Source organism: Manduca sexta, chromosome 10 (assembly GCF_014839805.1).
Source record: "Manduca sexta isolate Smith_Timp_Sample1 chromosome 10, JHU_Msex_v1.0, whole genome shotgun sequence".
NCBI lineage: Eukaryota > Metazoa > Arthropoda > Insecta > Lepidoptera > Sphingidae > Manduca > Manduca sexta.
Window position 1 is genome coordinate 10,710,176 of NC_051124.1, and position 23,884 is coordinate 10,734,059.

General features: G+C 34.3%; 1 protein-coding gene across 2 annotated transcripts; it reads right to left on the reverse strand.

Annotated features, from left to right (window-relative positions):
* Positions 1 to 1,274: 1,274 nt before the first annotated feature.
* On the reverse strand, positions 1,275 to 23,192 carry LOC115441907 (graves disease carrier protein). 2 transcript variants are annotated; one of them, XM_030166831.2, is made up of 7 exons: positions 22,608 to 23,192; positions 20,619 to 20,845; positions 5,911 to 6,099; positions 4,757 to 4,913; positions 3,872 to 4,013; positions 3,184 to 3,195; positions 1,275 to 2,634 (listed from the first exon to the last, which is right to left on the reverse strand). In XM_030166831.2, the coding sequence occupies exons 1-7, from the start codon at positions 22,669 to 22,671 to the stop codon at positions 2,457 to 2,459; spliced, it is 969 nt and encodes a 322-aa protein (XP_030022691.1). In that variant the 5' UTR covers positions 22,672 to 23,192; the 3' UTR covers positions 1,275 to 2,456. The 2 variants fall into 2 exon arrangements, with proteins under 2 accessions (XP_030022691.1, XP_030022692.1); XM_030166832.2 differs by lacking the exon at positions 3,184 to 3,195.
* Between the last annotated feature and the right edge of the window lie 692 nt (positions 23,193 to 23,884).

The following is a 23,884-nucleotide window of genomic DNA, read 5'->3' on the forward strand; positions in this document are numbered from 1 at the left end:
ATATAAAATTACAAATAATTTACTAATAACGTATTTTAAAATATAAATTCCAACTATCCCGATAAAACATGAAACATTGTAACTTAAAAATATGAATGCCAATTTCGAGAATTTAATTTTAACAAAAACAGGTTTATAAAAAATATACGCTCTTGTGCGTTCAAGCTTCGTGTATACTTGTTTTATAAAATTTGCACAACTTGTTCCGCGGGGAGTGTTCACAGCACAAGCGAGAAATTATTGAAAATTTCGTTACAAACAAAGAGTTACGTGCTCGTACGCGAACCCAAACACTCGCTCTATAAATGTCTAAAATTTTAGCCGTTATACACCAACCCCCATATTCATAGACGTTATTTATCTAAGGACGGAGCATTGCTGTGATAACAAGTCTGTTTCTCAGCTTTGTTTATCTGACAGCTTGCTGTTTGTTCAGCTTTTTTTGTCTGACAGCCAACTAGATTCAAATTGTATCTCATATCAGCCAATTACACACGGCCCTATATCTACACAGTGCGAAGGCTGCCATGCCGTCAGCACTGAGAAACAGTCTTATTATCACAGAAATGCTTAGATAAATAATGTTTATGAATACGGACGTAAATATATTACCGTTGGCGGATACCTAAAACGTACTTTTCTATCGGTAGAATTGATTGATTTGAAGCCTCATCTGCTAGGCGGTTGCCACTACGCAGTGACAAAATAAGATGTAATAAAATTATTAACTCTTACATGTTGGTTATTTTAGTGTATTTGACCTTTGAATGTCCGCGCTGCTATATAAATTTTGAGTTGGTTTATAATGCCTTGTGTATGCGGGTCTTAAATGGTTAAGAAAAGCCTAACCAGCTTTGAAAAGCCGAATGCTATAATAAGGCAGTGAACATAAAATACCGAAGAGGTAGCCAACAACCACAAAAATAAAAACTTATTTAATAAGGGAATGGATAACACATTTTATTTAAACATCGTACTTTCCCTCAACACCATAGATTGGTTTAAGGTGAATGGGCCCTATTCCGTCTACCGGCATATCCGACTTTGGAATTAAGGTCGTTCTAATCGATGGACAGCTTTAATGGCCAAAGAGGTAATTCTTTTTTTATTTATTTGTATGGCGAAACGAGCTTGTCCTTCGCCTGATGGTATACGACCGCCCATAAACAGTAGAAACACCATCCAACACCATGAATTACAAAGTATTGTTTGGTATTCCACTGCGCTCGCCATCCTAAGACATGAGATGTTAAGTCTTATTATAGTAGTTACACTGGTTACAATGTCCTTCACCGGTCACCAAATTTCTGATTTTTTTACTGTCACCTATAAGCTATCAAATCTATCCTTCAAATAGAACGCCCGTAATTGCAAAAAGACGGATTTGCCCCTATAGACTGAATTTACTTTAATAAATTGTCATAAATAAGTTTTATGCACTTTTCATTGCTAGTCTTGTATTAGGTAATGTATCTTGTCAATCAAAAATATCGTACCTAAATATATAAGTTGAAATACGAAAATATACTTAGTTATGTTTTCTGTGCTTGTACTTAATTATATTGTATTTTATTCCTAGTTATACAAAATGCGATACGCAACAATACAAGACAGAAATCTAAGTTAAAATCTAAACCGCGACCTTATAAAACGGAAATTCAAATACTGAATATTATTTACGAGAAATACTGCATCGTAGAGTATTTATCAATGGACAATATGTAACAAAAACCTTTTATAATAAAAGGCACCGTGTATTTTAACGAATCAAAATATATTTTTTTAATTTCAACGAATAAGGTTTTTGTGACACATTGTTTGTGACATGAAAGATAAGTAAAAGCGGCCGATTTGATAGTAGACAGCTACTGTCCTAATTACCTTTCAAATTATGAATGTTTGACTCGTCTGAATATTTTTGCGAGTGGTGTGAGGTAATGCTCAAGATATAGCGAGTGAGAGAACTACTAAACTCGACGAGCTACTAACCGGCTCGCAGATTATAGCTGTAGGTGATGCAAGTAGCTGCTGTCGAATAACCAAGATGAATAGAACCAAAAAGTATATTTTCCTATATTATAGAGGAATGCAAGTCATTTTAAATAGAAATGGCTAAACCGAACGAGTAATAGACGGTTGAAATTATCAGATAAAAGTTATTGAGAGACCTGCGGCCCTCCGCGTTAATCATAGAGTTAAAGTGAAGCGTACGTTACAATGCGCTTTGCAAAACATATTTTATTATTAGTCCAAATTATAAGCAAAGGAACCTTAGTTCATACAGCCTCTTAATAACTTATGCTCCTTTAAATTTTGGAGTGCCATTGGGCAAAGGAACATTAGTCCATATTGCCTTAAAAAAAAACTATTTGATCCAATTCTTGCCAGCAAACACGTAACGTACTTTCACAAATTCGAAATCACAATTTCTTATATCTAATTAATTTGGTCTTAATTTACGACACTTTCATGCCAGTGTCGAGTTGTAGTAGCTGCTTCATCAGTTCGTATGTGGAGAAGGAGGTGGCGACCATTGGTATCGCCCTGAGGTAGTTGATGCTCATGCCTCGATACAGACCCTTCACTATACCGTTCTCGCGGTATATGAGCGTCAGTGTCTTCACCATGCCCGAGCTGTGGATAATAAATGGTTTTTGTTGATTTGATGATACAAATGTGTATTTTTAAACAAACCCATATTTTAAGTATGCTTCGTTTTGATAACGTTTTAATACTTCTTATTTAACACGACAAATCGTTATGAGAAATCGTACCAGTAACAAACAGTCAACATGTTAAACTAAGATAAAAAAAAGGTATAAATCTCTTTAAAATAATGTATCAATTGCTATAAAAAAGCGCAATTTATCTCGACCGATCTGAATACAGTCACATGTTCTTTACTTCTAAATTTAAATCTATGACTAATGACCAGTACATTCAGACCAACCGAATAAAATTGGCATGTAGCATCGGGAACTAAACCGAAAAATTAACATCGTATAGCGTCAACTATCTTTACAACAAAAACGTAATGCATTCGTGTTTTTACAAAACAAATAATTGATCAACACAAACCAACCTCCTGTTAGTGTTGCCAACACCACGTGCATGACACATGCAAAAAGAAATACTTATTGTTAGTTACAAAGATTACCAACAATCAACCTGTTTCGCCATTACCTGCTGAATAACCTATAAAGAAATGTAAAATTAAATTCGGTGCAAAAAAGTCGTGCGAAAATTACAAATTGTTACAATCATAACTAGTGCAGTATTGCCAGTTCAATAAATGAAAATAGTATAATTTCGCAACAAAACAATAATGAATTATTACTAATTAAATTTTTACAATGTTCACACGTCTATGGAATTTATTCATCTATTAGTCACAATAAATGTTTGTGGGTAGTTATTTTTACTAAAGAACATAAGTCTTGTGCAGTTTTAGTGCATATATACAATATTATTTAAGATGCAAGTTTATATACATTATCTTCGACCGTCAATGTCCGCATAAAACCATAGAGCATAAGAGTATATAATAAAAAGAACTATAAAATCAACTGCAAGCGTCAACTCTATGTTTATAAATGCATAATTTTACCACGTTTGTCAATACAATCGCTGTCAAACCATAAAACTACAACTAAAATAATACTTGTAAATACGAAACTATCACACATCTAATGAAATTAAAGTACTGGTTATTAACGTTTCTAAAATAACTTCCTACACTAAACACAAACATCTACCCTACATCAAAGTCTTAGTCACAGCCGGTAAACAAAGTACAAAGTGTAGCTACACTAAAAAAAAACACCACACGGTGTGCTCTATCTGTTTGCCGGCTATTGTGACAGTAACTCACCCGAATTTAGCTGTGTGCGGGTCCATGCACGCGAGCTGCATGCGCCTGCGCGTCACGTCGAGCGGGTAGGAGATGGACTGCGCCACCGCGCCCGCCAGCCCGCCGCACAACAACTTGCCCGGCACAGTTAGCACGAGACCACCTGCAAACACGGACGACGTGATAAATGCCATTGTTTCTAAATTATAATCTGACCTTATAATAAATTTAAAACATTACGGTAAATCCATTGCCGTTTTCAATAATCGATCTTAATCGCTTTTTTCGATCTATCTCAAAAACGCACCAATGAGCACAGTTTTTTTGACATGCTTACAAACTAAGATGTTTTTATTACATAGATACGTTGTCCGAGCTCAATACTGGCAAGACGAAATTAAGGTAATTGCCCGACTTGCCGGCCAATAAGCGTGCGGCACTAACGTTATTACGTAACTGTCGATGTATATATATTCTTTTCTAACGAATGTGTGCTGAATCTTTTTATTCCTTCTTCGAGCCAATTTGTTATTATGTGTACAGGTACGTGAATATAGCAAATAGTGCGCCGTTTTTTTGTGCCATTTTGTTAGTGTATGACGTGTCTATTTGTAAAACGTCATTGCTTACAAATGTCTAATTGCGATTGGTTTATTCTCGGGTTTCGACATGTTAAAAATGACTAACTTTGATTGGTTTAAAATTTGGATCGGATAGAAGATTAAGATAGGAATCTTTTTTTGAAAACCGTCGTAAATAAATTGATTTTATCAGTTACCATATAAAAATTAACTTCGATGAACATTCAAATGATAAAGTTATAAAATATCAGTACAACACAGTCTTGAACATAGTTTACAGGACATGTTCAAAGAAACAAGAATACAGTATAGTTCTATTGCTTACCAGTATTCCTCTCGCACTTGCGACAGAGCGTGGTGGGCAGGTACTTCATGCAGAAGAACTTGAGGGACTCGAAGCAGTAGAAGCTGAAGCCGGCATATGGTACCATGCCCATCATGGTGGGCACGAAGCCGCGGTACAGCGCGCGGATACCGCCCTCCTGGAAAACAACACATTTTTATTAGAACTATCGCTTATCCCGATTATATAACCGAATTGTAGAAAAATCTGATTGTATTGACGTATTTAACGACTCGCTTCCTATCTTCAAAAAGAAAATATTGAACTCGCTTGTTGAAACCTAAATTTAGTTTTATATTCAGTCTTATATTTAGAATATACTGCACTTATGGTGCAGCCAATTGTTTATTGTCATGTATTTAAAATGTTCATGCTGTGACAGCCTGTAATTGAAACAGCACTGCAGAAATTACTTACCGAATTAAAAAAAAAAACTATGTAAAGTGTATGTTTTGTTGGCTGTTCAAATAAATAAATAAATAAACTATATTTCTAATTTTATACCTTTTTTATATTATTATTTTCTTGCGAAGTTTCGTAGTCTTTACAACCTTCACCGGAGTCTGAGGTGTTGGTCATCCGATAAGTTCAAGTTCCAATATCTATCTACATTTTACAATTATATATTTTTTTTGTTGTTGTTGACGGTCCTATCTACGCAGAATGAGCTCCTAGTGTCTTACACTCATTAGTTAAACATAAGGAATCATTTAATTTCTATCATGATTTTGTTTATATACAAATTAGAATTGCGGCATATCCTTAAAGGGACAAATAGACAAATACAAGTCAACAAGCAAACTTATTTGTTATTAGCTTTAGCCTTTAATAACTAAACACCGCTTCGGCGCTAAATCTAATATAAAATGTTTAGGGTAGCGCCAGCAAATTAAATAACCAATCATTTGTAATATCAAACAAAAATCATAAGAGAATATTTAAAAAATTGAGTAGATACTTCTCGCCTTCTTCTAGATCGATTCTACTGTAATACATACGACCTAATAACACAAAATGCTTTACAGTGGACACAATACAAGTGAGAGTATATTCTTCTGGAACGATTATGCTGTACACATGACCTAATAACACAAAAATACTTCACACCATACAACAGAATACAGTAAAGAGCCAACCGTGCGGAACATGGTGGTGGCGGCGTGCGCGATGCCGGTGTACCGGTGCTCGCCCGTGATCTGGAACGCGAGCCGCGCGCGGATCGTGTCCAGCGGGTACGTGAGCGTGACCGCGGTGACGCCCGCCGCCGCGCCCGCCAAGAACTTGTCGCCGTGTTGCACCACCGGGATGTGGATGCCGTTTAAGTACTGTTGACAAATAAAGTTGATTGTTGGATACCGTTAATATACATTTTATGCATTCTGTGCTGTTTCAGAATCGCTTTATATGCACAGTCACACCTTTTATCCTAGAAGCGGTGGACAGAGGCACAATTAGTACACTCACTTTTCGCTGTATGTATTCTGTCCCATGTGATAGGGGAGTTAATCACCATATCGGGCGTAAATTCTACACTCCTTGATACTGAGAAGAAAAACCCAATATCCCTTTGCCAGATCAAAGATTCAAACCTGAGATATCAGAGTAAAAGCCCTACAACGCAAGCAATAAAACTACTTACACAAACTCACTTACTACTTACGCAGTTTTTTGCATTATATTTTTCTTATGACGATTCGAAAACTGCAACCTTAGCCACGGGGCAGACTCATCAAACATTTTTTTTTCGATGTCTAACATAAGAAATCATTATATTCGTTATGGGGAAACCATAATTCAATTTCTAAGTATTTTTCAATAACTTTGGCGTCTAACTAATGTCACTTTGTGCGCACAAACACTTACGATGGCTCCAGTATAATTCGTGACCAAGCATTTAAGTTGTTGACAACACGTTTCTTGAAGATTTAGCCTTAATCGCTTTGGAAAACTATTTATCATAAATTTAGTTACTATCCGATTCTCATCTTATTACGATTCGATACTTATGAAATAAGAACAAAGAAAAAAATGAAATGTTTGCATTCAATTATTTTTATAATATCAGCAATTCAGTGCATTAAAGGAATGAAAGTATATGAACGATTGTATCATGCATGTCGCATTTTAAGTCATAAGTAGTTACTGGTGGTCTATCATAATATGCGAGAATCATTGTAGTCAACTATTGAACATAATTAATGACTTAACATCTAATGCCTCAGGATGGCGAGCGCAGTGGAATACCAAATAATACTCGGTAATTCAAGGTGTTGGATGGTGTTTTTACTGTTTATTGGCAGTCGTATCGCTTACCCTCAGGCGAATGGCAAGCTCGTCCCGCCTTTCAAAGCAATACAAAAAACTTACGGTTTTTCTAAATCATTAGTACTAAATCTTGTCAATATTATTAATATGGTTCTTTGTATTCTGTACTAACATAAAGAGTAGAGAGGTGAATTATTACACCTTGTAAAGCATATGTAACAAGTTGCTGTAGCTATCGCGAAAACCGCATCTAATGTTACAACTTGCAACACAAAGTGCCGATTTGCGGTTTAATTTTAATTGAAAATCAAATTAACAAGATTGAGAACATAATATCAATCATGTTCTACTGGTAGAAGTAGTGCCTAGGCACTTACTAGGTCTGCTATGCGTGAATTATTCTCTGCACCACAGTCTATGAGCATATCGTCTTTACCTGGGGATGCAAGAGGCGCGGGAATTCGGTCATAGGGCCCAAAAGGGCGCATAATTTTTTGACCAAATCTTGTAAAAAATTTATGTTTTTTTGGCAAGAGGCGCACTGTTTCATTTTCGCGCCCCGACGCACATTATAGTTAAGCCCGCCCAGGGTGTAGATAGCACTGCATTGAACAGTTACAGGAAAAAAATCACTATTTTGTCTCCCGCTTGGCTATGGAGGTCATTGGAAAACTAATATTTCCAACTTCTCCCTATCTTTGTAATTGAATAATTTCGTTGCGGGATAAAGATAGATCAGTGTTTCCTGAGAGTCGCCTAGCATCACCGCTCAGTATCAAAATGCGTGCGACTGCTGATCCTGGCTTACAGGAGTTGTAAAGCCGTATGGATAAATTAAACTCACCTTAAGAGGAATTTTAATTAGACATTTTCAGTCCTATTTATAAACTTGTTTTAGCGTTAAGAGGTGATAAAGAATTGCTTAAATAGCTGTCAAAAACATCACCGTATTCTTCGTTTAAACCTACTTAAAAGCCAAGATTTTGACTTACAGCTGATTGAGTAAATTTGTGTTTTATGGTTAAATATTATTGTAAAGGCGGGGTACTGTGATTTTTATCAAAAATGGATTTCGATAATTATAATTTGCTCTTATGTTAATTTCGCTATGTTTTGCTTGATAATTTATTCATAGTTTTTGTAGTCAATTTTTTTAGTAAGAAAAAGTTAAGCACTCGTTAAAAGTTTAAGAGCAGATTAGACGGGATGTAATTAAGCATAGCTTTGCGATTTTTTTTATAAGTAAGACTGTTCATGTATTGATGTATTTAATACACCAACACAAGTTGTCATTAAATAAATTGTTCTCAGCTGAGTTGCCGCTGTTAAATAAACAAAACTTGGCTGTCAAAATTCGTCATACTCTGTGACTTAAGATATCATTAGAGATGTTGTCGATATCTGTTATTTAAACAGCGACAAGATACCGACTTTAATTTGACAGTGACAGAGCAGATATTTCAGAGAGAAATTAAGTTGCATTTAGTAAACCAGCTCGTAGTGTTGGGTATGAGGACGGGAAAGTCTACTGCCAGAGCTGTGAAGTGTGAAGAGCTGTGAAGCCCTGTTGGTGTTTTGAATAACATTCAGTCAATATAATTATGGGGCTTGTAATTTTAGGACAGCAGTCTCCTTTTTCATGATGATCATGTTGCAGTTTCAGACAGTGCTTTGAATTTCAAAGTTTTCAGTGGCGAGCGATTTGTTCGCCTTTCCATTTAGCTATAAAAACGGCTCAATTCGTATGAATATTTCGATAAACAACTTCGTCATATCTTTTGACAAAATCACTTTGGTAATTTTCTACAAGCCGCCAGACGTTATCCATAAATCACGAATAATATTAGCGACAAATAAAAAGTTGCACCGTTCTGACAAAATTATATTACAAAATATAAATACCCATATAAAAGTTAATACCTATACAAAAATAAATGAAGATTTTTGAGCAAATTATAAAAAAAAAACAAATACATACTATGTACTATGAATCATGGGTGCCATGAATCTTGTGAGTTCAAAACGATGCGCTGACCGGTTCACACCGGAAGCCGTGTCAGGGCAAACCACTCTCTCTTTGGCCAACGCCCGGATTTCACACACGGTAAACTAATACTGCTTTGTGGTTCCTTATGTTCACGATCGATCATGTTTTTTTAAATAATCCTATTTCCTTAAAGTTCTAAGATTATATAGAGCGGACATCGGGAATATTGTCATACAAAATTTATGCGCTCATGCGATTGTTACTAAAACTACCGTGAAATATCAAAACACCAATGTAAACTATTTCATATATATTCCTTATCGTGATATGCACGTTTTAAATGGGCATATTAGCATATTTTCTGTAAATATGTTATATTTTATTTAAATCTCAGAATGCTGTGACGGCTTGGTACATTTCAAATTTACTAATTGGTAAAAACTTTTGGAGCACAAATTTGGTCCTGATGTTCGGGTCTATAACCAATTATACTGTTTAATGACGTTCTATTCCCCATTAATATTAAAAATGAAAACGTTTATAAAGATGTTTGGACGTTAGAATTATTCATGGAATCCGCTGAATAGATTTGGATGCAATTTGCCATATTTAATCCGAAAAATGTTTCATAACACGTAACAGATAATGTACCACATTCTTCGCGATTGTTTTTTTGAATCTCGTTAAAGTAGATTTGCACTTGCTGGTAAGTAAACTCTATACAGTGAATTCCAAATATAGAAACAATTAAAGAAAGACGAGACGTCCACTGACGTTCAACTAAATATGTCGCACTCTTAATAAAATAATGACTCATTCCAAAATTGTCGATTTGTGGGAATCGTCAAACAACCAATTTCTGTTGGCGACCTTTTAGTTTTTTCCCTTTTGTTTAATGCCATAGGTTTCATTTTTTACCTATCTTTAATAAGCTCAATTTTATAGCAACTTCAAAAAAAGGGAGCAAACAATAAATTTTCCGACTGCCACAAATTAACAATTTTGAAATAGGTCATTATTTTATTAAGAGTGCGATGTTGGTCTATGTTAGTATAGAACTCGAAACACGACTTACAGCCAGTTTCAATAACCAACCCCAATCTAAATATTTAAAACGAATCCGAGAATGAACCAATCAAAACAACTCATTTATAAGCATGTCAAAACACTTTGTTCTGATTGTTCAATTTTTAAGATGAGCGAAAAAAGGGATAACGTTCTTTAATTGAAAATGGCGGTTTCTGGAATAACCTGTTATGGCGTATTTTAATATGTGTTTGGTAATCGACATACAGCTTACTGCCGAACGTAATCCACCGAAAGCCAGTATATTGCGGTTTTTTACCTTATTGTGCAAGGTAGCTGATATCAAGGGTACAATTTATACAACTTTTCACAAAACAAAATGTGAGGTTAATTATTATGCAAGACGTAGCAATCATCAGCTGAAATTAATCGAACAAATAAAGGTTACAATTGAAGGGTATTCGAATTAAATATGCGAGACAAATGGATCGAACTATGATTATGAGAAAAGGCACGGATGATATATTTTTCAATGTGAATATTTAACTTTCAGCTATATTGCTGCCAAGTAAATCAAGAAGCATTAATAATATAAAAATCTTCTTGGTCTAAAATTTTATACATGATAATTGAGAACGGATGAAATCAACTGAACTCGATCACAATTTTTTTAATATCTTCCGAGTTATTTTTATTTTAACCTTCAAAAAATTATCATGCCCCTTTCGCCAGTAGTAGTTTATTAATTAGTTACTTAAAATTTATGATAGAGTAGGACATTGTAGCTTTTGGGTACTAGAATATATGTAGTAACGAGGTATTTCCTAAAAGACCATACATCTTCTACTATTCCAGACTTAATTTTGGACCATTTAAAGAAAATAAAACGATACCATACTAAATAACTTCCAAACAATAATGGAGCTATTTTTGTATGCACAGGTTTCCAGTCACAATAGTAAAGAATCCGGTCTTCATTCGCAAGAGTGACGGACGGTCATGCGTCATTCCAGCTGTCATCCGCTTGCAATGCGCAGTGACGCACACCGTCCCCACCGTCTCGCAACCATTTATCGTATGGTTTCCCAAATAACCACGTTGCAAAATTATGATCATCCTTTTCAACATTTCCTTGCTATTGTCAAGGTTTTGTTTTTATACTGGATTTATTTATTGATATTGATGTATGCACATCGATCTTTAAGTGTTTATATACTTTGAGAAATGTCGGATAATACTAAGTGCCTATTTAAATCAGCATCTATGTGAGTGAACCTTACTAATATAAAAGCTATACTTTGTAGAGATATTTGCATGTTTCTTTGAAGTAAACACAAAAACAGCTGAACGGTCTTGAATGAATTCGAAATATATACAATATCTTGTATGAACATGATTACGTATAAGTAAGTAATCCTAAATAGAAAGATTTGCGTCTATAACATTCAGTATTATTACGTTAGAACGAAAAAGAAATGTTTTCGACAATATCTTCATTTTCTATTTTGTTTCTAACATGTCATAATGGAATTTGTAAGTTAACCTCCTAACGACTACAAATGCCGCTATCATTTGCATCGAAATCATCAACATCACCGTAATTGTGGTCATAATCACCAACCCGTGTTGCTCCATTGATGTAATTATAACACAAGCGCTTACAAGTTACAATGGAAGCATTAGTTACGTGCATTCTTGTAATCCTAGCTGGCTTCTTGCCAACATCATTTCTGAAGATCACGGCCTCTTGTCCATATAAAGAGATGTTTTTCATTGACATGAACATTTAAAAATATTTATTAATTTATATTCTCTATTGTACAAAACATAATTAATAATACAAATAAGGAAAGAGAGACAAAAGGCACATGTACAAAGACGGTCTTATCGCTCTAAGCAATGTCTTCAAGACAACCATGGGATGGATATAAAAACGAGAAAGAGAAAGAGAGGGTAGTGCAGTGGATTAAAATAGGACAGTCGCAAAAGCATTGTAAGCACGTTTTCAACTTACGGCTGAAATACGGTTAATCAATAAACCTACACACATTACATAATACAGGGTCATTAGTGCGTACCCGAAAAGGAAACAGAGGTAATAACTCCACCAGAGATTGTCCAATTATTTTGAAATTCACAATAACTAGGCGAATTGTCATACCGTGTTTTATAAAAAATTCTATCATGTTTTGAATAACACACTTAGATATCGAAAAAGACTATTGATTTTGCTGTCTATGAAAAGTCGCCACACTATGAGACCACTAGCATGTTCATTCTATTATGTGGCTTCTTGATAATATACCTTCACTAGCTTTTTGCTCGCGGCATCACACGCGTGAAGGTGTTTTCAGATTAAAAGTCCCACTGTATTTTTTCCCGGGATAAAAAGTCTACAACCTTCCCAGGGTCTTAAACTATCTCCAAACCAAATTTCATAAAAATCCGTTGAATAGACTTTGAGAAAATTTATAACATACAGACAGATTTATACATATTGTTCTCTACGACATGGCCTAGCCGTGTGGCAAATTTCATCAAAATCCATCAAGTTTTTTCTGCATTTCCTCCTAACAAACATACAAACATTTTCACTAACGTTTGCATTTATAATGTTTTAAGAATTAAATGCTCATGCATTTTTGTTAGTATAATAATGCCTACAATATAATACATTTAAACGAAACGCCAACGAACATGAATAGGTAGAGGCCAAAGAAATTACGTAGAAATGATTATAAATAGCATGACTTCATTCGCGAGTTTAATTTCATTAAAATATATTTCAACCGCTTGTATCGTCTATGTAGGAAACGTACTGGTCGTGCGAAATTACAACTTACACAACTATTACTGCTGGTCATTTCCCAATAGAAAACTGAGCTATCGAATGCATGCTGCATGTTAATATTATACATATATTTAAGTAAGTGGCCATGTTTTCGTAGACTTATTGTAATTCAAACTTCTTGAATGTACATCGATGAAATTAACTTTTGGTAAAAAATAATCAAAGTATATTTTGATAGGTACGATGCTACAGACAGACACAAGCCATATTCTGTATTCATAAAAAAAATATGAGATCATGAATTTAATTGAATTGTTTTAAAATGGAAGGAAAAATAAATATGTGAATAACGAAAATACCAGATTATATTTATTTTATTAACAAGCCAAGAAGCTACGTCGTGTATAAAAATTACATATTAAAATGAGTTCTATTACGAGTGCACTCTGTTGGTCTTTGTTATGCATTGTTGTTACAATTAATAGTATATACAGTTTAGTATTCCTAAATGCCCTCCCAATAAAACAATATAAAATAATGTTCAATGTTAAAATATTTAAAAATAGTCACACACACATCACGAATTTATTCCCGAAGGGGCATGCAGAGGCGCAAACAGGGCACCCACTTTTCGCCGAGTGTGTTCCGTCCCATGATGTGATAGGGGCGAGCCTGTCGCCATGTTGGACACAAATTCTAGACTCCGGGCTGATATTGAGCAGAAAAAGCGAAATATCACTTTGCCCAACCCGTGATTCGAAACCAGATCTCAGAGCGCTGCCGTACTGTGCATGCAGTTCAACTACGCCATCGAGGCCTTCAAAGTCTACATAGTCTATGTCATAGATGAAGTACCTTGAACATTCCTCAACAAAACGTAGATGGATTACTACGTGAGAATATTTAATAATAATAATAATAATAATAATATCAGCCCTGTATTATATACTTGCCCACTGCTGAGCACGGGCCTCCTCTACTACTGAGAGGGATTAGGCCTTAGTCCACCACGCTGGCCTAGTGCGGATTGGTGGACTTCACACACCTTCGAAATTCCTATAGAGAACTTCTCAGATGTGCAGGTTTCCTCACGATGTTTTCCTTCACCGTTAAAGCGAACGATAAATTCACAAAGAATTCACACGTGATTTTTTAGAAAAGTCAGAGGTGTGTGCCCTTGGGATTTGAACCTGCGGACATTCGTCTCGGCAGTCCGTTCTACACCCAACTAGGCTATCGCCGCTATAAGAATATTTAAACGGAATATTAAAACTGATCGTATGATGAATTAAATATGGATGATTGTGTACACGAATTTTACGAATTATTTGTAATGTTCAACTGCGCACGCGTCAGTAAGACGGACTTGTATCAACAACTAGTACAAATCAACTTTTTTATACTATCACGGCCGTCTAGACATATAGGTTATAGATAAATTATGTATAGATAGGCTATTAGGTTGTAAGACTTTGAAACCAATATTATACTTTATTTGTATGATTATTGATAATAGGGGACCGGACTCATTTTTGTTCTTTGGTATTATCAAATATTTACGTCATATAAATTATAACACAGAAAGAATTATTAAAATCCGGTAAAAAATCAACAAGTTATAAGTCTTTCTATTTCAGTAGAAGGAGTAAGTAACAAGAAACAGAAAAGAGGCGCAATACCCACGTGTGACATCATCGGGCATTACGACGCGTGCGAAAAAAAGAGATGAAGCGATTTCTCCACTTCGCGCCCACTTCGGCACATAGTAATATTTGAAATATGCATTACTGGCTCATTTTTTAACCTATTTTAATGCAGTTTTCGCAGGAGGGTTTCTTTTTCGTATTATTAACCATTATATATAGAATAATGTACAAAATCAAACACAGGAAGGTCTCCTATTATGAGCGTAGAGCAATTAAATACAGTTACTTTATAAATGGAATTGATTACTAGTTTGGTGTTCATGGGCTGATGGGTTCTGCCACCGAACTAGTTGCTTTACTGCCGATCACGAAAATGGGCCAATTTGTGTTTTTAAATTCGACCTCACCACTGCGGGGGAATAAAATTAGCTCAACTAGCGACCTTGACCGACACTCGCCGATAGAGATGTTCCGGAAAAATCTTACGTATTTAACGTATAATTGTTTTCAATGAAAATTTGATCTTATTTTTTCGATTATTAGAGTTGGATATTATTTTAAATAAGGTTGAAATTATAATGGCTATAAAAATGATTTATATATAGAAACCATCTCTACATTATTTTTCCTAAACAGATTTTGTTATATCGGATATTACAAAATTTATACGAAATACGTTATGTATTCTTTAATTTTAATTGTGCACTATAAAACATTAATCATGGTACAAATTTAAAGAATAAAATATTTGTAAAAACGCTTCAATGCAATAAAAGATAACAATTATCATTATATCCAACATATCAGTGTGAATCACAGATGTTCATATTCTGTATCAAAAGTTTTGGCTTCAGGAACATTTCTGGCATATTTGTTATTTTTTCAGGTAAAAACTAATGAATTAATAGCTTTAAATATTACCAATTACACGATATCTGTAGAAGAATATAGAGTTTGCTTTGTCCTTTAAAAACATTTTTGGAATTTGCATTATTCCTCTCCAACAGGGAATAGGGTAGTTGACAACTTTTTTTTAAAATACATTTATCAAAATCTATCTATTTCATCCAAAATCTATCAGAAAAAGAATTTTCTAAATAATAATTAATACGTTATGAAATTTGGTGGAAAGGGAAGCTGTCAATTACTTTTCTATTCAAATAATTAATTCGGAGTGGACGTCTGGAACACAATATTGTGTGGAGTTTATGAATCTATATCTATATATATAAAAATGAATCCCTATTTCCCTTGGTCACGCCATCACGCGTGAACGGCTAGACCGATTTCACTATATTTTTTTGTTGTGTTTGTTATTGTCAGGAAAAGATTCTTATGAAAGAAAAAAATCAAAAAATTGCGCAGAAAATTTGAAAATTTAAGAAAACTTAACGAAAATATTTATTTTATGTAACTGTTAATTGTTTAAAATAACTGTCAGCGATTGACAGAATGCGCGCTGCAATTCATAGTTAAGACGGGACAACGTCTGTCGGGTCAACTAGTAAATAACAAATAATTTTGATGCATTTCACGTCGGGTAGCGAAACATTCTGTGACACAATATCCGCATACTGCAATATTGCAGTAGACGGCATAGTAATCGACGTAACATAATCTCACGTTCCTAGAGGTAGGTAGTATTACAACCAGCGCACCCTATTCGTCGAAATTATTTCCTTCCGTCCATTGATATATTTTATATATCAATGCTTCGCCACATTTAGCGTAATATCGGGAAAGTACACGGTTAAGAATATTGTATATTTTATTGCAAAGGTACCTTAGGGAAACGAATACACGAATATTTTAATGATTGATCCAGAAGAGGCATAACAATGATTTACATGGCCAGAGAAATTGTATTTGCGTTATTTACTTTAAAGAAGAAGAATGAATACTATTCGGGTATCAAGGAACTTAAAAATAACCAATTGAAGCGGTATTTAACTATAGTAAGATTTCGCAAGTGAATTGTTGACTTTTCGGACGACCTAAAACCCAATCCGCCCCGTGACCATGATGGCTGCACAGTCGCCGAAAGGTTCCAAAAAAAATTAAATTTAAAAAATGTTCGATAAATTCTGAAAACTAGTTTTATTTCAAAGAGAATTGTGCAAAGTGGCAATCTATTTATTTATTTAAAACTTTTTATTGTACACCAAAAATGTAAAAAGAAAACAATAAGAAGACATATTTGCATACAGACGGTGGAAAAGAATACATTGGTGGTACAAATGGCGGTCTTATCGCTCGAGGCAATCTCTACCAGACAATCATTGGATGGAGATGATAAAAATAGTCGAAAGGGCAGTTTAGAGCGTACGTAAAAAAGATAAAAAATAATAATAATAATAGTAATATGAAAAATTAGATACGATCTATAGTCTCTGCCTACCTCTATGGGATAGAAGCGTGATACTATGTATTTATATAGAAGAACAATTACACGCCTAGAGTAAACCAAACAATGAATGCAATATGCGATTTTTCAACCATGGCGTGTTTACATACATTTCGACATAGAGTATGAACATATTTGCTAATTGCATTTGTCTTTTCCTTGGAAGTGAAAACATTTGAATATTCTTAATTGATCCCATGATATAGAAGAAATTCAGAAAATATTGTTTTTTTTTTATCTAACGCAATAAGAAATTCGAATATCATATTTTATTTTAGATGTTTAAAATGGGAGACTTTGCTGTGACCCTAAAAAAAAAAAAATAACCACCATTTTAGTACATCAAGACATCCATCAATATGTCCGTCCTTCGTCAATATCCTGTTAGAAAAGAAGTGGCTATTTGAACAAATGTCCAAATATTTAGATTCCGTGGGTGTGTTCGTTACGACAGTCCATTTCGCATTCCTGATACATTGTACACGTTTACCATAAGGATGTTTATTGGATATTCAATCATAGACGTATTAGTTGTGCTATTATGGGTATCATTATAAATGTATCAAATGGCAATAAGGTCAGGGGGCTCTATTCTGTTTATGGAGGCGATTTATCTTTTTGCAATTACGGGCGGTCTAATCGAAGGACAGCTTTAATAGCCGTATAGGTAAAAGTAAAAAAAATATATAAAATCAGGCTATGACCAATAGGAGCGAAAAATCAATGAAAAATGTTGCAAAATCTGTCAAAATTTACTCCTTTTGAGCTTCGGTTGTGTTATTATTTTGTTACACCAGTTTGAGTTAAACATCTGTTTTGGTCCACATTATTATCGGACAGCTGTAATTTCGCGATTTTCTAATCGTTTACTACATTGTTTAATCATTAAAAGCAAATCATTGATATCAGTTCTGAGGTTGGGCCGAATCATTTGACTGTCCGTTGCACTCGCTGATGACTGAAACTATTATCTCATGATAACGATGATCGATTAACTAACTAAAATAACTTGATAATCGGTTACAATATTAGTGGTTTCGATTAAATGGCGCCCTTTTATTATGTGTTCTGTTATGTATCTAAGCAATTAATATAACTGTTTTATTTTTAATAATTTCTAAACTTGATCTACTACCATTCTTTTTTACCATTAATTTGAATTTACAGTATTTCTCGAGAAATGTGTATGGCCTAGATTTTTATGTCTGTGGAAAGCGGCACTATTCAGGCTGGTAGGTACAAAATATTTATTGCCAGCCAATGGGCAAGTTTATCCATATACATATAAATAAGTATATATAAAAAATCGTTTGTGTAGTAAAAATAATGAAATACTATACGTGAAATGAAAAATACGGATAAATTCAGAGAATGTTTTTTTTTATCATTGAGCACTTGTTTTACATGAGTTGACATAAGACATTTATGTTTTTAATTTTTAAATTATATTAGAACAAGAGGTTCTACAACAGTTTGTAATTCTCTCCGTCTTTGTAAATAAAGACAGGTATTGCAACCATTGATTATTATAATCTTAAATGGCAGTGAGTAAATTGTGTTTACGTGGATGATCTATAACCAATTAGTTGAAAGCCTCAATCACGCACTCGCCCGCACACTGCGCACACGCACCCTCACGCAAGCCTCCTTGCGTTTATAACAATTGAAATTGGCATATGGAATACAATTCCACGTTAATTTCACTACGATAACGTAACAAGGTCGTGTTACGAATTACGAGTTTACACTGTCCTATTAAGTATAAGGCCCTTGGTGGATAAAATACTGGTTTAAGTGATGGTAGGTGATGATTTCATAAAGACTTTAATGCTAGCAGCATTATGGGTTTGTTGTTGACTTAAAGATTGGGAATAAATTATTGAGTCTCCGACAGGATAGGGCCATTAATAGGCCGATATTAATTCAAGAGAATGCCTATAATCAATTTCGCTTTATGAAGTTCTTATCAGCTAACGTTGATTGAATGATACAAATTATAATTAAGTGAATTGTAAATATGCTCTTAATTTAATTCATTCGAATGTTTATCGTAATCGAGACATTGACATAAGTATCGAATAATACAATAAAAATTATAAAGATAAGTAAGTGAATTTCAACATGTGCGGAAACATTGGCGAAATAATTAACTCATCGTGTCGATTACCTGAACTAAAAAAAAACGGACAAGTGCAAGTTAGACTCGCACACCTAGGGTTCCGTAGGTATAAACTAGCTTATTTGTTATTTTAATACATGTTTATGATTTTCAGACTTTTTCTTTTACATGTATTGTAAGACATAGATTCTGGCCCAATTTCTTGATTGTAGGTCTACGGGAAGTAAGTACCCTGTAGGTTTTGATTTTCTTGTGAAGTCGCAAAATATAGGACATAAACGCTCATGTTTTGTTCGCGTAGACTTACAAGTTTGATTTACAGCTGAAAAGGACCGTAGATCCGACTATTAGATATAAATTTTAACTTGATACTTCTACGTGTTTCTGAGAGCTAGGATTTTGACAAACAAACCTAACATGATTCCTTTTAAGGTACGGAACCCTAGAAATATGGAACAATTCGATTTTTATTATTATAATAATATACTAGCGACCCGCCCCGGTTTCGCACGGGTGCAATATTTCTCCACTATTTAATGGATGTTATTATACATATAAACCTTCCTCTTGAATCACTCTATCTATTAAAAAAAACGCATCAAAATCCGTTGCGTAGTTTTAAAGATTTAAGCATACATAGACAGAGAAAGCGACTTTGTTCTATACTATGTAGTGATGATGCGCGAATATCGCGTGAGTTCTGGCATCGGTCGGGAGCATGAAGTCGGGAGAGCCGAATCCTTTATATCGAGGTTACCAGCCAACTAAATTCACGTTGGACCTCTTTGCCCCATCAAACCCACGATCAGAAAACCGTATAGCATTACCGGCAATTACTATCGCATAGAAACGACATTACAACCACTAGCATTAACATATATAACTGCATATCACAGGTTTGAGATTTTCTCATACTGGTGATCTGTAATGGATGTTTGTTGCTTCTTTGTAACGTTTTCCTGTTAAACTGTGAGCTGTGGTGTTGGTAACATGTTTATTATTGCAGTACCTGTGTAATTTTATTCTTTACTTTTTTAATGTGCTGTACTACTAAAAACCTAACCTAACCTCATACCTATCTTATAATAATACCAGAGGCTGTTTCCAAGACGCCTTTCTATAATAGTCACGGCTAATAGAAATCATAATAAATGTATAGGAATGGCATATCTTAATAATAAGTCCGTCGCTCGGGTATGTAATATCCCTAGTCCCTACACTACATTAACGTTTGAAGAAAGTTAATTTGGCTATGACCCCAAGAGTATTGTCCCTACAATAGGCAGCGGCTTGGCTATGTTCCTGGCATCCCCGAGTCCATAAGCTGCAGTGGCCGCTTACCATAAGGCGGGCCGCTTGCTCGTCTGCCTTTAGTGGCAAATAAAAAAAAAACCCAGTCCTGTATCATACTTTCTTACTATTGAGTAAGACAGTATCGGCCTCCATTACTAACGAGTAAAGCAGGGCAGTCCGCCACTAGCCTAATGCGGGTAGGCAGACTTCACACATCATCGAAATTTTAATGTAGAATTCTTGTGTAGGTTTTCTCACGATATTTTCGTACACTTTTAAAGTGAATGTTACATCGTTCACTCAGATATCTTACCTTCTTATAAATCTCGAAGCTGGTGAACTGCGTGGCTGCGTAAGGAAATATCCTGACCATCTGAGCACCATTCCCTTTGTACAAGGCCAATAGGGATTCCCGTTTCACTATGGCCATGAGTCCGCCGAACACTCCATGGTGTTTGTAATGCGAAGATTGAGCTTGGAGTAGGATCTTGATGCGGTCCAGAGGCGCCACTGTGGTCTTAGCACACATTCCAGCGATGCCTGTTGTATAAGGTATTACAAGTAAATTTTTATTGGGAAATGTCAAAGATAAAAAAACTGTAGCAGTTGGTCAATGGAAACAGAACATAAATTGGTCATAACTTGTAACATTCCACCTTTAATTATTTAAGGCTTAATGTTCTTGACATTTATATTATAATAAATAAAAAAAATTCACCTGAAGTAAAATTTGCATTTTAAGTAACAAGGCTATTGTTAAATTAAAGTTCATAATATAACACAGTTCTTGTGTAACAGATAAAAAAATTAAACACTATACTTAGTTATAGATCAGATATCTGGACCAAATTTGTGCTCCAAATGTAATTATTGATTGGAAATAAGTCATTGTTTTATTTGAAATGTCTGACAAGATATTACAGTGTCCTTAGATATTAATAGAAAAGTAACATATTTATAGAAAATATGCTAATTTCCGCATTTAAACATGCAGATTACGATATATATCAGTGTTTCCCAATTTTTTTTAGGCCATGCCCCACCTTAACATTTCTATAATTTTTTACCTTTAAAAATTGTTTGGTCCCTTAAGAAAAATAATTAATAAGTTTTAGAAAGAAATCACTATGAAATTGTTATCAAAACATTGTAAGTAATATTTCAAAATATATAATTAAAAACTGAAAATTCTGTTTAAATTAAGCCCCCATAACTATCAAATTGCCTCCCTATAGGGCGTGGGCCCCAGTTTGGGAAATACTGATATAAATTATCATGAAAAATGTGAAGTATTTTACACTGGTGTTTTGTTATTTCACAGTAAATTGAGTAATACATTGCATGATTGCAAAATTTTTGTATGACAATCTTCCCAATGTATGCGCTACATAACCTTAGATATCTTTGGTTATGCATAAGAATTCCAAATCAAAAATTGAGCAGTCAGTTTTATATTTATCTCAAGAGAACAAAATAAGTGACTCAATCATAATTTAAAAAATGCTCAATGTAGAATTAATGTATTATTTGTTGTTGCTATACCAAACTTCTTATAAAAAAATCTACTGTAGTTCTCAATTTTATCCTAATTTATGTAGAATTAAAATCCTTTTGTAGCAAATCATTCTTTACTTTAAGGAATGCCTTGGAATATACCAGTCATGTTATGACTATAACCCATTATCAGGGGATTCTACATCCTCTCATTGGCATTCCCTTCGACATACCATGTCTAAATAACATAAAAAAATAAGGGGAATCATTAAATATGGAGTGTCACTTGACAGCCAAGTAAGACAATAACTAAGTCAATATGTGGTTGAAAGTAATCTTAAAAATTAGGTTAAAGTTTGTAATAACCAAGAATAATATGATTCATGACCTCTTATGACCTCATATTTGTTTGGAAATAATAAAATTGGGATAACATGAATATCCATATAGAATTGGAACTGATATAAATAAGGAAAATCTATTTTCAGGGAATATTAAACAAATTTATAGAATTACATGACAATGTACGAAATTTTAAAATTAGTAGAAAGTGACATAGATATCACAAATATATTTGTGTTAAATATTGTCTAAAATTCTGTTGAACTATTTACATATTCTACTTAATGAATTGATTTATTAAAATAGCATTGAAACTACATGTAATTTAATATTTAACGTATATAAATGCCGTGATAAAACGTTAGTTTCCAACTGCAGTGTCTTTTCCCATTGAAATTCTATTTGAAATGTATGTTACCTGTATAACGTAGACTAAACATGTAAACGTAAACATAACGGAACTCACCTCCGGCCAATAAGTTCTTCATTATAAAGTCAAGATCATTCTTTTTCTCCATCTTCAAAGCCATTTTCGATCGGCAACAATTGTTCAAGTATATTACAAACTTCCTTCCGAGCCCTTATTAAGCGTATTATTAGAAAACGGTCGCGGGATACACCATGGTACACTTTCCAAAATGTACGATTAATTTATTCAAGGTATAAGCAAATAGTTGGGAGTGTTAGCGCTTCGGCACGCGACATCTGCCGACTTTCACCGCGCGAGTGACACACAAAACTTTTTCCTCACTCGACAGCAGGTAAACGCCAAACTGTCACGGAAGTCGGCGACTGTTGCCGATGACGCCCGACTTCGCACTGTATTCTTTATTCAACTTCAAATCAGCTGATAAACATATCGTATGATTTAACTATAACCTCCGTTTGGTAAAGGTGCGGTATTGTAGCAAACTTCGTTCGCAGCTATTAAATCGTTTCCAAATAATAACAATTTACTGTCATGTTATAGATGAATTTAATTCAGTATTTCAGAATATATTAACCTTGAAATCAACAAAAAATTACCGTTGACAGCATAGCGTTTAGTTGTCGCTTTGACAGTTATTCAGAGTTACCAGTATTTTATTTTATTTATTACGGTACGAGTACGACCACTGCGCTGAAGTCTGGGTTCGAATCCCGGATCGGACCATAAATAATTGTAGATGAGTTTTTCCATCTGAAAAATTACTCAGTCCTAGCTCAGAGTCAGGATATTGGCGGGGCCACCACACACGTGCCTCGGGAAACACGTAAAGACGTTGGTCCTGCGCTTAATTTCTCTCCGGTCATGTCCTATTGTTGTCTCGCCGGACTATGGGAGTGAAGGAACAAAGAGTGCATCTGTATAGTGTGCACACACTATAATATCTTCTGCGTTCCTGGTTGATCTCTATTGAAATTAGCCGCCATGGCAGATATTTAGGTGGAAGCGATTAATTTTAAATTGTATAAGCGATGTAAAAAAAATACTCAAAAATTGGCTTTTAGACTAAAAGAATATTCATAATATTTACGACTAATTTGCCGAATAGTATTTTGTTGTAGCAAAAACAACTAACATTTATTTTTTTTAAACAACATTTTAATTTATTATTATTAATAATGAAAACTTTAACTATAGATAATAATAATTTAAAGTGCTAAAAAGATAAAAGTCAAATATAAAAATTACACAATCAGCCATAAAATACTATAGTTTTTATACCTAATTATATAATTGGCAGCCCTACAGCTTTCACG

Coding starts and splice junctions, on each gene's coding strand:
- LOC115441907 (XM_030166831.2), bottom strand. CDS start 22,671: ATGGCTTTGAAGATGGAGAAAAAGAATGATCTTGACTTTATAATGAAG. Junction 4,914..5,910: donor CCACCACCATGTTCCGCACG/GTTGGCTCTTTA, acceptor GTTGTTTTCCAG/GAGGGCGGTATCCGCGCGCT. Junction 4,014..4,756: donor CAAGTGCGAGAGGAATACTG/GTAAGCAATAGA, acceptor CCGTGTTTGCAG/GTGGTCTCGTGCTAACTGTG.